The 14,951-nt window shown below is 47.4% G+C and overlaps 1 protein-coding gene across 1 annotated transcript; it reads left to right on the top strand.

Annotated features, from left to right (window-relative positions):
- Positions 1-4,009: 4,009 nt before the first annotated feature.
- Positions 4,010-8,874, top strand: LOC104020591 (secreted Ly-6/uPAR-related protein 1). The gene is made up of 3 exons (XM_009474031.1): positions 4,010-4,061; positions 7,234-7,353; positions 8,663-8,874. The coding sequence occupies exons 1-3, from the start codon at positions 4,010-4,012 to the stop codon at positions 8,872-8,874; spliced, it is 384 nt and encodes a 127-aa protein (XP_009472306.1).
- Positions 8,875-14,951: the final 6,077 nt, after the last annotated feature.

The following is a 14,951-nucleotide window of genomic DNA, read 5'->3' as shown; positions in this document are numbered from 1 at the left end:
TGTGACAAGCAGAGAGAGATTATATCTACCTACATTACCTTATAAATAAGGACAGTCTCACAGGGACAGGCTGGTAGTGGTTTTGGATTGATACCACTGAAAATTCAGAGCGGCTTTTGGCACACAAGCCTTTCTCCCTACACACCACACCTCATTTATATTCTCAGATCCTCAGACCTGAAATGACATTTCAACTGGAGTCCCTTATGGCTCCTGCCACTCAGTGTTCAAAACCTTGCTCAGGGTTTATTCCACCACTGACAAAGACAGATGGGAATTTAGGTCCTCCTGAGTCCTATGAGCTGTCTAAGGCTCTCCTAACTGCTATATCAAACCACTTCTTTTACATATTTATCAAGCTCCATCTTAAAGCAGGTGGGATTTCTACCCTGCCTTTGCTTTCAGAAGGGACCCAATTTTTCCTAGCGTTTAAGACCCTACCTCTAATTGCCAGTCTAATATAACTCTACAACTGCCTGAAAGGAGGTTGTAGCGAGGTGGGGGTCGGTCTCTTCTCCAAAGTAACAAGGGATAGGATGAGAGGAAATGTCCTCAAGCTGCGCCAGGGGAGGTTTAGGTTGGATATTAGGAAAAACTTCTTCACTGAAAGAGTAGTCAGGCCCTGGCACAGGCTGCCCAGGGAAGTGGTTCAGTCTCCATCCCTGGAGGTATTTAAAAGCCGGGGAGATGTGGTGCTCGAGGACATGGTTTAGTGATGGACTTGGCAGTGCTGGGTTAACGGTTGGACTCAATGATCTTAAGGGTCTTTTCCAACCTTAACAATTCTATGATTCTATAACTCATGCTGGTCTTAGCTCTAGTCCAGTGTGACATTTTAGCTTAAGGAGTTTTTCTTTCTGTAGCTCTGTTTTCGATGCTTTCAATGTATTTCTGGTGGAAAAAAAATCATATCTCCACTCAACCTCTGTTCTGCCAAACTAAAAGGGGCCAGTGTTTTCCAGTGTCATCTTCTGGGGTGCATTCTCTTTTCCCAGTCTTCCCATTAGTTTCCATGTCCCTTTTCTTTCCATGAGGACCACATTTTTTCTTGACAGGGGCAATGAAATTCCAAGTGGGAAGCCACCAGGGCTTCATGCCAGTGTGCTAGCACTTCCATAATCACCCTGCCTCCCTTACACCCCAACACACAACTTGATATCACCTGTGTTTGTTTGTGTTTGGTTTTGGTTTTGTTTTCAGGGCTCCATCTACCAGAGGCTCCTAGCTACCTTTAGATCAACTAATACCTGTAGGTCATCGTTTCCTCCACAATTTTACTGGCATGCTCCCAACTTCTCTCTCCCTGAAGTCTGGCACTCCCGCACACTCAGCCAGTCTGCAGGAGCTTTAAACAGCCCCAGCTCTGGTGGTTTCCTGATGCTCTGCCTTACGGCCAGATTTCAAAGATTTTCAAGTCATTAGACAGAGTTAAGTGGCTTTGCACCAGCCAGAGGCAAACTATCCTACTGTGCTAATGAATCCCATGTCCAGACACCACAGTCATGGACAGCCTCCACCAAGCTGGACAGACTCCTTTAGTTTCCTATTTATATCAGTATTCCTTCAACCACATTGATTTATTCCAAGGCTTTCTCCATATGCGATGCCTTTCAAGCACGGGCAGACCATTACAACATGCCTGTGTGGCCATCTCCAGTTCTGCACGCTACAAACAATATGCCAAGCAGCCTTTTAGTGTTGTAAACGCTGGAGCGCCAACCCCGCTGTGCTTACCTGTTGAGACATAACCACCTTGAATGCTTAAAGCACTGGAAATTTTCCAGTTTCATTACTGTTAATTAAGATATTGCTCAAATGTGCCTTGAACTGCCCAGTTACAAGAAAGGATCTGGATGTAATCAGGTCTGGTGGCTTTCACAGAGCAGTCTTTCCTATGTAGCCAGGGAGGTATGTTTGAGCTGTTTTTCTTTATGCACCTGGTCTCTGACAACACAACAAGATAAAATAAAGATAAATGACGGCTTTCACTCTCACAGCCAAGTGAGCGTTAGGGTGCATGTCTTTCCCTCCCTTTCCCATGGCACAGTGCTGATCCTGCTGCCCCAGCTCGATCAGTTTTGTGTCATCCATGACTGTAGAAATTTTCATTAGCAATGCTTCTCAAGTTACTGCGAACCCTTTAGGGAGCAGCACTTTCCCAAAAAGCCCTATTCTCAAACTGAGAAAAAGGACAGGCTGCTGGGAATGGTAGCAATGTCCACATGCATCACCACAACGAGCCTGTGACAAGCAAACCCCCAGTCATTAAATCAGCTTGTGCACTCACCTTTTCTCCATCCCTGAAGACTCTGAGTACTTCACAGTGATTCACAAACTTTTCTTCTCTGGCTTATTCAGCTGTTTTACAGGAAATTGCATAATGCTGGGGTTTTCCACTCTGGATCACAACAAAAACAACTGTCCTGGTTTCAGCTGGGGTAGAGTTAATTTTCTTCCTCGTAGGTGGTGTAGTGCTCTGTTTTGGATTCAGCATGAGAATAATGTTGAAAACACACTGATGCTTTAGTTGTTGCTAAGTACTGCTTATACTAGTCAAGGACTTTTCAGCTTCCCATGCTCTGCCCAGTGCACAAGAAGCTGGGAGGGGGCACAGCCAGGACAGCTGACCCAGACTGGCCAAAGGCTATTCCATACCCTATGACATCGTGCTCAGTATAGAAACTGGGGGGAGTTGGCCGGGGGGCAGCGATCGCTGCTTGGGGACGGGCTGGGCGTGTAGTGAGCAATTGCATTGTGCATTACTTGTTTTGTATATTCATTTATCATGATCATTATTATTATTATTTTCTCTTCCTCTGCTGTCCTATTAAACTGTCTTTATCTCAACCCATGGGTTTTACTTTTCCAATTCTCTCCCCCATCCCACCAGGGAGGGGGGGAGTGAGCAAATGACTGTATGTAGTTGCCAACTGGGGTTAAACCACAACAACAGCAAAACCAGAAAGTCTATCAGCTTTTCCCATGAAATATAAAATGTTATTGACTCAGTCAAAGGGAGAAGCAAAGCATTTCTCCCCAACTGGAAGCTTTTTAAGCTGTTTCCATAAATATTGTGTAAAAGATATTGAAAAATTGTGTTTGAAAAGGTTGCCTTGAAATGCATAAAAGGAAAACTTTGCATATGGCATATGCATAAAGAGAAACTTTCTATCAGGAAGGTACTGCAGTGGGAAAATTGATCCATTTCTCTGTGTTGGGTTTATTTCCCAGCTTTAGAATAAAATTTGGTAAATAGTTGACACCTTTGCAAAAGAAAACACAGCGCCTGCTCTGCCAGCATGACCCAGGACCTGAAATAAAATGACATATCTAAATCCTAGATTTAGAAGCACCATCTCCCATGGTCGCCACCACTGGCCTTTCAGTGACTCTCATGTTCACCTGCTCAGCACCAGGACTCAGTTAAAAACTAAGCCCCTGGGAGCCAGAGACCAGGCTTGCTTTTGCACTGGATTTGGGAAAACAGACATGCCAGCTTCCCACATACCAGCCCGGAGAGCAGTAGGCATGAAAACATGGCACAGACTTTGGTGAGGTTGAGCCAATGCACGTGGAAGCACAGTCTTCTGCCGCTTGCATCTTGACTGTTGTTGCCCAATGCGACACGCATGACACAACCCAGCTCTCGGCTCGTGGAGCCAGACTTGAAGGAACAAACATACTTTTTCACATTCCCCATCCAAGCACCTGTGTGGGGCCACCTCTTGCAGTGTAAGCTGTGTTTTTCCTTTTCTATTGGACCAGCCCCAGGACATAAACCTGAAGAAGAGATGACGTATGGCAGGAGTCTTCTCGTTGTGGTGATGTCACCTCCTCGGGGATCTTGTTCCTCTACAAATTCCAATCCACACTGGAGCTGAGCTCTCCCCTGATCACCCCGAGGGAATCCGCCCACAGGATCCACAGGGGGTGGAGGGTGGGAAAGCATATAAAGCTCCCTTGGAGCAGCCGTCCTTTACCGTCCCAGCTGCACGGATTTGCTCTCAGCATGAAGACACTTCTGGTTGGGGTCCTGCTTGGCCTGGCATACGTGGAGTTGGGTAAGACCGCTGCATTCCTGACACTGCAGGAACCCCCTGGGAAATGCTTGGGAGGGGAGGGGAAAGGCATCAATGCAGAAAGACCTCGTAATCCCCAGGTAGGGGAAATAATGTCTTTATGTATTTAAGAAGGTCAATGGAGAGGGTGAACGGGGAAAAGGGATATGCATTCCTGGTGGGGAGAGCCATGACGCCTGACAGAGAGCCATGCCTATCATGTGGACTCACAGGTGGTTGCCTGTCACCCGTCCCTTCTCACATCGCACTCCAGTATGGAGGGGACCAACATGTTGCTTTGTAAGACTAAGGTGTAAATGGCAGCCATATGGCACAGAGCAGTACAAACATGGGCAAGAACTTGAAGTGACAGCTTCTACTTAAGCTGCCAGCCTGTCCCCTCAGGGATGGGGTGGGATATGTTCATCCTGAGCTCCTGCTGTCCCTAAAACTTCTCAGCTGGCTGCTGGAAGCACTGAAAACCAGAGGGCGAGGCTTCAGTATAGATATGGGTGAGGGTATGAGAAATAACTCCAGGGACTTTGGAAAGGTTCATTACACCACCAGCTCCAGGGTTTTCACTTATTTCTAGAGATTAGGAGATAGGTGAAGGTTGGAAATTCCCCTGGATGTGTTTGGGTTTGGTCTCTGATGGGTCTCGATCTTGGGCAAGCTGGCAGCAGGGTCTGGTTATCACTGTGTTCTTACTCCATCTAGTTGACCCATTGCAAATACATCCTTGGTGTGGAACAGAGACATCCTTGGGGTGACAGCAACCCAGTGGGTTTTAACCTACAGCCCATGAGATCCTCAGGCTGCTTTCATGGGACTCTGAAAGACCTCAAAGGAAAGGCAGCCTGGGCAGGGGTGGAACACCTCCATCTGGAGGCACAGCTACCTGGAGATCATTCAGAGTTGCAAATGAAAGAAGGCTGAAAGGCATAGACTTTGCAATTCTTTATGCATGGAAGTGTGTTGGGTATCTTCTTCAGGCTGCATTGGTTTTTTTTTAATCCCCCCTACCCTCATTCCTCCTTCCACCTGTCTCTAAAGCAAACCCAACTGCTGACTGAAGGACACGCTCTGGGTCAAACCCGCCCAGGGCTGAACCAGGACAGGTGCAGTTACTTCTATACAGCTACTGCAGTTTTTTACACTTCAGTACCTGCTAGTTTTGGGGTTTTTTTTATTTCCTTCAAGATATTTCACAGGTGGTGTATTATGTGGTTTTTTTCCTCCTTCTGGGTCTAAAATCCTGTCCTGGATTTAATGGGGTTGCTGTGGAACTGACAGAGCAGGTTTCCACCCCCGGGTCTCGAAGCGCTTTATGGAAACAGACGCATCACCACCCTTTGCTTTATAGTTGAGATGGAGAGAGAAATGGCTTTTCTGGGAAGATCCAGTGGGAGGCAGCTGGTCTAGGCACAGCTCTTGTAGCTCAGGAATATGTCTGTGACTCAAAATATACCACTCATTTTCCGGAGGTTTGAAATCAAGGGGTAGAAGGTGCTGTTGGACAGTGATGAATGGTGAATTATTGGCCTCAGATCAGGACATAGCACTGTCCTCTCTGTTCAGTTCTTCTCTTTTGCTCTGATCCTTATAGTTTTGGGCTTTCCTCTTCCACTGCAACCTTCCTACAAAACCAGTATCCTCTGACTGCCCCACCCAGGCTCAATGAAAGGTAACAGGCTGATGGTTTTCTTCCTTAAACTTGCTCTTAACTGAAAGTAATTCCCCCAGAGCCCATGGCACTGCCCTGCTCACCCATGAAAATGATGAGGTTTAGAAACCAGCTCAACGCAAAGGATGCAGATCAGTTTCTCAGATGCTTTAAACTAGCACTGCTCCATCCATACATGAGCCAGTCCTACAAACTCACAAACATCACTATGCTTGCAAGGTTGACAACATTGTTCTCTCTCTCATTGTGCACTACATGTTAAAATATAAAACAACCTCTCATGGGTCATTTGGAAGGGACCTACTGAGATCCTCAGCTCAGGTAAATGGGGATGGCTCCACTGCACCTGTTTACAAAAGATATGGCCACAAGAACACCACCACTGCTCACGTTAAAAAGCCCTTCCTACCTCTGCAAAGAGGACAAAGAAAGCTTTTGCATTGTGTAGACTCTATTGCACAGCTCAGTTTTCCAAAGGAGGTGCTAAGAGAAGTAGATACCCTGAAAATTCTTTCTAGAGTCAGATGTTCAAACAACTGCCTTCAAAAAATGTTTATCCTTATCACAAAGTCCCAGAGTTTTCTTTCTAACACCAGATGCTGCAGAACAAGAAAACATCGTCTCCCTGCAATTTTACCAATAGATGGCAGTGGACACATTTGGGTGGTTCTTCAGCTGCCGTGTTGGTGGAAGGCAGGCAGGATAGAAAATATCAAACCAGGCTGGTTTCTGTCATCAAGCCACAGCGGAATGACTCCAAAAATTTTGCACACTCGGTATCTGCCGACTGTGGAAGGACAGCTCTCGTACTGAGACTTTTGAGCAGCGGCTGTGATCAATGCTTGCATATGTAAAGGTATCCCTGTGACAGCAGGCAGCCAGCAAGAGCTTTGTAGCATCATCTCTTTTAAAAAGCAGCAGTAGCCCCTGATGAAAGTGGTTTTTTGGGCCATATTCAGCCCTTAGGATCTCTGGTACAGCTCTGACATTTAAATTCTGTTCTCAGTTACTAAGGTCTGCAGAAATCCCTCTAAACAAGCATGAAGGAGCTGTCACTGTGGGTGGAGGGATGGGGGAAGTGCCAGTCTTTCGGTGCTGGTGAATGCTGCTCTCAACAGAAGGAACTATTTAGCTCTCTGTTACAGCATCTCTTACAGAGAATGCAAAGAACCTATCAGAGCTGCTCAAGCAATAAGTGCCTCTAGATCCCCGCTCTTTTTGGGCTGCTGAACCCCAAGGTAGTGATCAGACTCAACTCCCGCAACATCATCCTTGTCCTTTGGTGTTGGGGTTTGGTCTTTCCCCCCTGACATATCCAAGCTTTGCCACTGCCTCCAGCTGTGCTTAGTTTCTGAGGCCACTGTGTCTTGGTAAAGGGGGGATGAAGCACTGACTGTCACCTAGTCCCCACTGCAGAGCCAAGGAGCTGCAGGCTTGCTGTCTGTCTTTGCTGCTGCGACCACCTCAGACCCATTCTGTTTCCCTCTGCAGCCCAGTCCTTACGATGTTACACGTGCAAGGAGCCAAAGGACATTGCTGAATGCAGAACAGTCACCCTATGCCCCCCAAAAGCCACCGTGTGCACAACAACACTGCACTCCGTAGACTCAGGTAAGTTTCTTTGCTTGCTGTGAGTGCTCGTGAGGAGACATGCATCCTTCGTGGGCCAAATTACTTCATGAACTTAGAATCATAGAATCAGGGAATCATAGAATCATAGTATCACAGAATCATAGAATGCTTTGGGATGGAAGGGATCTTTAAAGGTCATCTAGTCCAATCCCCCTGCAATGAGCAGGGATATCTTCAACTAGATCAGGTTGCTCAGAGCCCCGTCCAACCTCACCTTGAATGTTTCCAGGGATGGGGCATCTACCACCTCTCTGGGCAATGTGATCCAGTGTTTCGCCACCCTCATTGTAAAAAATTTCTTCTTTATATCTAGTCTAAATCTACCTTCTTTTAGTTTAAAACCATCACCCCTTGTCCTATTGCAACAGGCCCTACTAAAAAGTCTGTCCCCATCTTTCTTTTAGGCCCCATTTAAGTATTGAGAGGCTGTAATAAGGTATCCCTGGAGCCTTCTCTTCTCCGGGTTGAACAGCCACAACTCTTTCAGCCTTTCCTCACAGGGGAGGTGCTGCAGTCCCCTGATCATCTTTGTGGCCTCCTCTGGACCCGCTCTAACAGGTCCATGTCTTTCCTGTGATGAGGACTCCAGAGCAGAGTAGAGCGACAGAATTATCTCCCTCGACCTGCTGGCCCTGCTTCCCTCTCCCTCTCCCAGTCCTAGCTTGGATTATCCTTTAACTTCCCTTTAAGAATCCAGATGGATTATCCAGCTTCAGAGTGGGAAGGAGAGAAATCGATCAGATTCAGAACCTCATAGTGAATCATACAGGACTCATCCTGCTTACCTGGTCTGTTTTACCTTTCCTATCCCTATGTCCTTAAGGACCCTGAACCTATAGATGTGTGCAAACATATTGCAGAAACCCAGGGGCTCTCTCCTTGTTTGTAGACGCTTTCACCTAGCACTGTCTCACCAGCGACCATGTCAGTGTTACACCAGTGCTTCTTGGCACTGCTACCTCCTATGCAGAGCCATTGCAGGAGCAACTCACCTGAACAGAACACACAAGGACTTGTGTCCCTTTTCCATGCTCAAATAAATTTAGAAGGAGCAGAGGGAGGCAGCAGGGACAACCAGTGGACCTGTTCCTACAAAGAGCAATCTAGGTTACAAGCACCCATGGATTAAAGATGCTCAACCCCTAATTTGCCTTTATTTGCCTATAAACACTTTACTTTTAATTCCCCTCCATTGCACAAAGTGTTTCTCGATGCCAGCCGTCTGCACCTTCCTTTGCCATTTCTTTCTCCCTTGTTCTTCTCCCCCTCTCCAATCTGCCTGTTTCAGGTTACCCCTTTTTCGGCAACATCACTGTGACCAGAAGCTGTGAGGAGCAATGCATCTCCTATAATGGGATAGGGGCGAACAAACCCACGTCATGCTGTTACACTGACCTCTGCACCGATGACACCAGGAACAGCAATGGAGTGGGAAGAAGTTCTGCAGCACTGGGTCTGACGGCCATGGTCGTTGGCACGCTCCTCCAGTACGCTCTGTAATGCTGCAAGTGCCCATGCTCCAGCCAAAGCATCCCCACTCCTCTCTACCAAGCTGCCTCCTGAGCTCTTAGATGCCTTGGGAATAACCTTCTTCGCTGATGGGTGGCTTCACCCATCTTCAATGCTGTGAATTCAAGTGGATTCAAGCCAAGAATTTGGGCATCTGGACCTAAACCCCTCAAATTTCCAGTTTCCAGCTGCTAAGCAGATGTTCCTCACCTTCAACTGCTTCTGGCCCCTAGGACCCATATCTCCCCCTACAGCTTTCCTCTGTGGGGAGCAGCAGTGGATGAAGCGCTGCAGCTCTGCACAGCAGGAGGGCCTGGGCAGTGCCATCAAGGCTGGGGCTCTGGGGTCATCCTCAGCAAGAGTAGGGGCTGTATGCACAACGGACATGGACAGTGGTTTTTTCCAGGTCTCCCCAAGCTCCCACACAAAGTGTCCCTGTGTACTTCTATTAAATCCCTGTGTACAACCCCCCAAAAATCCTGCAACCCTCCACCAGGAGCTTGGCTTATTTTCTTTCAGCTTTTGGTGCCGTCTCCTGAGTCAGACAGCAGATGGATATTGGTCCCTGCTCAGTACCTGCTCAGCAGAGTGTGGTTTGCAATTGCAGAGAGCTGGCACTTAATTCTTTCTATAATAAGCTATGGAATGAGTTCAGAAGGGCTCAGCCTTCATATGTTGAGATGGGATGTATTTCTGGAAAGCTCAAAACATGCCCTGGACTAACTGGCCAGGGCAGGTTAGACGCGCAAAAGCAAATTTGGGCGTTTGGCTAGCCAAAACCCTCAGCAGCCCTTTGGCTGAGCTCGGGTTGCAATCAGAGCTCCTGGAATTCCCTTCCCAGATGTTTTACAGGCCATTTCAAGCAGCTTCTTCTGTTACTCTGCCCTCCCCTGCCTCTTCACAGCAGGGGCTGCAGGAAAGGAAAAGTAATGATTATCCCAGACCCTCAACTCTGGGAAAAGCCAACGGCTTCACTCATGCTGGTTAACAGTCCTACTGGGTCCCAGCGGGGGATTTGCTCCATTCTCCCTTGGAGCAGCTGTAAGATTGATTTTGATGCCCTGTCTGCTGTAAAACCAGACAAAGTGGAAGTGGATACAAACAAGACAGGCATGCCCAGCTTGCAGCCCTCTCTGGTGAGGAGAGACAGGGAACTTGCCATTTGCTCTGTTCCTATTGCCAAGGCTCGTCCAGGGGACAACCTGCAAGAGCAAGGGCAGAGTGGAGCATGGGTACATCCCGTGCGCCATCCTTGTATGTTCATGCCATCCCTGCAACCTCCTCTGTGGCAAAGTCCATTTTTACTCTGTTTCCATAAGACACCAGCCAGGAAAGTAAAGGAATAAGCAGGGAGACTCTTTTTCTTCATTGCACAGAGGTAATTGTTTCTCAAGGTCTGTCTCGGTACTATTTGGAAGAAAACTTTGACAAGGCATTGCATTCCTTGGCAGATGGCCCAGTGCAAGCCTGGTTGATGAGCCCCCTTTTTTCTGGAGGTGAAATGCTCTGTGCTTCATTAAAGCAGCCACAGCTTCCCTGAGACACCCTTTCAATGCTGAGATCGAGAGGGGGAAAAAATGTCATTGAGAGGATAATGATTGGGAGCTACTCAAACACTGATATTACACCCACCCTTGCAGACACAGAGCACCAGCTTCTGCTTCCTACTTGTCTGTTCTCTGTTTCCCTGCTCCAAAAACAGTCTGTTGTGTCAGGCCAGAAGCAAACCACCATCACTGTCATCCTTAGGTCAGATCACCTTTTCCATTCTGGGTTCAAGCTCTGGAGTAAGTCACTGTCCCCCGTGGCCTTTCCAAGCTGGCTGCAGGGTCCTGTGCTGTTGTCCTGGTTTCAGCTGGGATAGGGTTAATGTTTTGGGGTTTTTTTTCCTAGTAGCTGGTATAGTGCTGTGTTTTGGATTCAGCATGAGAATAATGTTGAAAACACACTGATGCTTTAGTTGTTGCTAAGTACTGCTTATACTAGTCAAGGACTTTTTCAGCTTCCCATGCTCTGCCAGGTGCATAAGAAGCTGGGAGGGGGCACAGCCAGCACAGCTGGCTCAGACTGGCCAAAGGGCTATTCCATACCGTATGATGTCATGCTCAGTACAGAAACTGGGGGGACTTGGCTGTGGGGGGGACTGCTGCTCAGGAACTGGCTGGGCATCGGTCAGCGCGTGGTGAGAAATTGTATTGTGCATCACTTATTTTGTATATTCGTTTATCATTATTGTTATTATTATTACTATTATTTTCCATTCCTTTTCCTATTAAACTGTCTTTATCTCAGTCCATGAATTTTACTTTTTTTTTTTCCCAATTCTCTCCCTTATCCTTCTGGGGGTGGGGGAGTGAGCAAATGGTTGTGTGGTGTTCAGCTGCCTACTGGGTTAAACCACAACAGTCCCTTTTGGCACCCAACATGGGGCATGAAGGGTTTGAGATAATGACAAATCTGACCACAGCATGTTAAAACAAATCTGTGATAAGCATTCATTATATGAGTTTAATAGTTGCTGGTCACAATGTTGATCCATTTGCTCTCAGAATTGTTGTGTTTGTTCTCAGAGTTGTGCTACGTAACACCTTACTTGTCGTATGTACTCCCTGCGGTGCTGTTTGTCACCTCTGAGAGTTGGATTAAAGTTATCATTTTGCTGTACTGTGTAACACTGGCTTATGGTATGATAAAATTATTGGTCATGAGATTGTACTCAGCACTGCTGTCATCCCTGTACTTTGGGAGCCATCTCTCGGAACCTATTTACACTTTTTACTTCTTCTCCTCAGAGAACCAAACTATGGGGGAGACGGGGGGGACGTTTTCCTCCACTACTTCACCTTCCCTTTTTCCTTCAGGCTAGTTACAACAGCTCTTGAGAATTTTCAGTATCCTTGGGATGTTCACACCAGCATGTTCCTATTGCTACGTCTCCTGAATGTGGTTCAGGTCTTGTTTAGGGTTAAACAACTATTCAAGAATGCCATCCAGAGATCTACCTCCATGACAGGCACTGTGGCTACTCAAACCCCAGTGACAAGCACCGTGGCTGAACCAGAGAACCAACCCATGCCGGTATTAATCGCCCTTATACACAAGAAATACACAAGAAAATCAGCTCACTTAGTAAGGGATGAAGATGAACCAAGGCCATCATGAGAACAGGAGGAGGAAGAGGCAGAAGCTATGAATGAGATGGGTATCATCTGATCCCTATCCCTGAGTGAGCTGCAAGATATGTGAAAAGATTTCCCTTATTGTCCAGGCGAGCACATCATCACCTGGCTGCTCCGATGCTGGGATAATGGGGCCAGTAGCCTGGAATTAGAGGGTATGGAAGCCAAGCAGCTGGGAACCCTTTCTAGGGAAGGGGGCATTGACAATGCTATTGGAAAAGGGGCACAAGCCCTCAGCCTCTGGAGGCGACTCCTGTCAGGCGTGAAGGAAAGGTATCCCTTCAAGGAAGACATGCCACATATAGAGGGACTCGTGATCGAGGAGTGGACTTGGCCATGGACACTACTGCACAGGTTATCCATGAATGTGAAACATGCGCTGCAATCAAGCAAGCCAAGCGGTTAAAGCCTCTCTGGTATGGAGGACGACGGCTGAAATACAAATATGGGGAGGCCTGGCAGATTGATTATATCACACTCCCACAAACCCGCCAAGGCAAGCGCCATGTGCTCACTATGGTGGAAGCAACCACTGGATGGCTAGAAACGTATCCCATGCCCCAAGCCGCCACCCAGAACACTATCCTGGACCTTGGAAATCAAGTCCTATGGTGACATGGCACCCCAGAAAGAACTGAGTCAGACAATGGGACTCATTTCCAAAACAACCTCATAGACACCTGGGCCGAAGAGTGTGGCATTGAGTGGGTATATCACATCCCCTATCACGCACCAGCCTCCAGGAAAATTGAACGACACAACGGACTGTTAAAGACTACACTGAGTGTAACGGGTGCTGGGACATTCAAAAATTGGGATACACATTTAGCAAAGGTCACCTGGTTAGTCAACACTAGGAGATGTGCCAATCGAGCTGGCCCTGTACAATCAAAACTTTTACATATTGTAAAAGGGGATAGAGTCCCTGTAGTCCACATAAAAATATGCTGGGGAAGACAGTCTGGGTTATTCCTGCCTCAGGCAAAGGCAAACCCATTTATGGGATTCCTTTTGCTCAAGGACCTGGGTGCACTTGGTGGGCGATGTGGGAGGATGGGAAGTCCAATGTGTACCTCAAGCAGATTTGATTTGGGGTGAAAATAGCCAATTAATTAAATTGTATGATGTCAATTGCTACATAATACTGTATATCGTCACTTCTATGGTGTCGATATGCCATATCAGTGGTATTACAGTAAGAATCACACGGATTAATGAAGACTAAACTTTGATGAAACTGAGCAAAGTGCAGCGATGACAGAACCGGGCAAGCGCAGCAATAATGGAACCAGAACTGGTTTCAACATGCAACAATCCAACACCACACACCATCCCTCCTGCTCTGAAGGACTGTTATGACAGATGAAGCCCGAAGTCATGGACTAAAAGAACTCAACGGACATTTTATAGGGCTGGCCCATAGACTAAGGGAATCTTATCTGTGTGTATATATCAAAAGACTGGAAAAGCGGTGGTGATTAATTGGAATGTATTGGAAAGTGTGGGACTTGGGCATGACGCAGACGGTATAGAATAAGGGCTGGATACTGTCCTGGTTTCGGCTGTGATAGAGGTTTGGGATTTTTTCCCTAGTAGCTGCTATAGTGCTGTGTTTTGGATTCAGCATGAGAATAATGTTGATAACACACTGATGTTTTAGTTGTTGCTAAGTAGTGCTTACACTAGTCAAGGACTTTTCAACTTCTCATGCCCTGTCAGCAAGAAGCTGGGAGGGGACACAGCTAGCACAGCTGACCCAAACTGGCCAAAGGGCTATTCCATACCATCTGATGTCATGCTCAGTATATAAACTGGGGGGAGTTGGCCAAGGGGGACCGCTGCCCAGGAACTGGCTGGGCATTGGACAGCGGATGGTGAGGAGCTGCATTGTGCATCACTTATTTTGTATATTCTATTATTTTTTTTTCTCTTCCTTTTCTGTCCTATTAAACTGTCTTTATCTCAACCCATGAATTTTACTTCTTTTTTCCCTTTTTTTTTCTGATTCTCTCCCCCATCCGACTGAGGAGAGGGCGAGTGAGTGAACCTCAGTGTGAGTGTGGTGTTTAGCTGCCTGCCAGGTTAAACCACAACAGCTGTGCTAACGTGGGCTGAACTTTCTTCCACCTATTGCACATGCAGATGGAGCAGAGTCAGGATACAGAGGGACTGGGAGGGTGAGAGTTCCCTTCTGGGTGAGAATCTAGCAAATAAAGTTAGATCCTCCAGTTTTCAGCCTGTGGCATCTTTCTTGTGCGCTCAGCCTTCATGCTGGGAGGGAGAGTGGGGCAGCACAGGCTGCAGGGAGGGCACGTCTCTGGCTGGTTATGCAGCTCCCAAACTGCCCTGGGCCAGAATGGGGAAAAACTGCGGAAGGGGACAAGCAAGGGAGTGCAAAAATACTCCTTGCAAGACCTAGATTTAAGGCTATCCCCACTGGAAGAGGAGGGGGAGAAGGGTGGCTGAAGGGTAAAGTACTGTCCAGTGGTTACAGGAGGCTCATCTGGGGCATGCAGAGAGAGAACTGGAGACTTTATTAATGCAGCTTCTCTTGCAGCAGGCAAAGAGAAAGCGGCTGAGCTCAGCACAGCAAGGCAAGCAGGCAGCTGGGGGCAACCATTCGGGATCCGCTCTGTGCTGCAAAGATGCTGCGGAAGGGGACCACCGCCCTCCTTGTGTCACTGGTGCTGGCTGTGAGCATCCTGTACCACACTGCACTGCAGGTCTCCTGTCACCTGGGACTTGCCTGTTAATGTGGCTCCATCACCAGAGCAGCAAGCTTCTACTGTAGCCAAAACAGAGTCAAAGGCAGGGTTTAGCTTCAAAGCTTTTGCAATATGTTCCTAGATTATGTGAGGTGAAAAGCCTTTCACACAGAGTGTCAGGGAT

The sequence above is a fragment of the Nipponia nippon genome, unplaced genomic scaffold, assembly GCF_047370975.1.
Source record: "Nipponia nippon isolate SJK-2023a ecotype South Korea unplaced genomic scaffold, ASM4737097v1 scaffold_1, whole genome shotgun sequence".
NCBI classification, from domain to species: Eukaryota; Metazoa; Chordata; class Aves; order Pelecaniformes; family Threskiornithidae; genus Nipponia; species Nipponia nippon.
The sequence above is the reverse complement of the archived record's forward strand: the minus strand, read 5'-3'. Positions and strand labels throughout refer to the sequence as shown.

Excerpts from the sequence above, each read along its gene's own strand:
- LOC104020591 (XM_009474031.1), top strand. The coding sequence starts at position 4,010 with ATGAAGACACTTCTGGTTGGGGTCCTGCTTGGCCTGGCATACGTGGAG. Across the intron at positions 4,062-7,233 it reads CCTGGCATACGTGGAGTTGG|CCCAGTCCTTACGATGTTAC; the intron begins GTAAGACCGCTG and ends TTCCCTCTGCAG. Across the intron at positions 7,354-8,662 it reads ACTGCACTCCGTAGACTCAG|GTTACCCCTTTTTCGGCAAC; the intron begins GTAAGTTTCTTT and ends TGCCTGTTTCAG.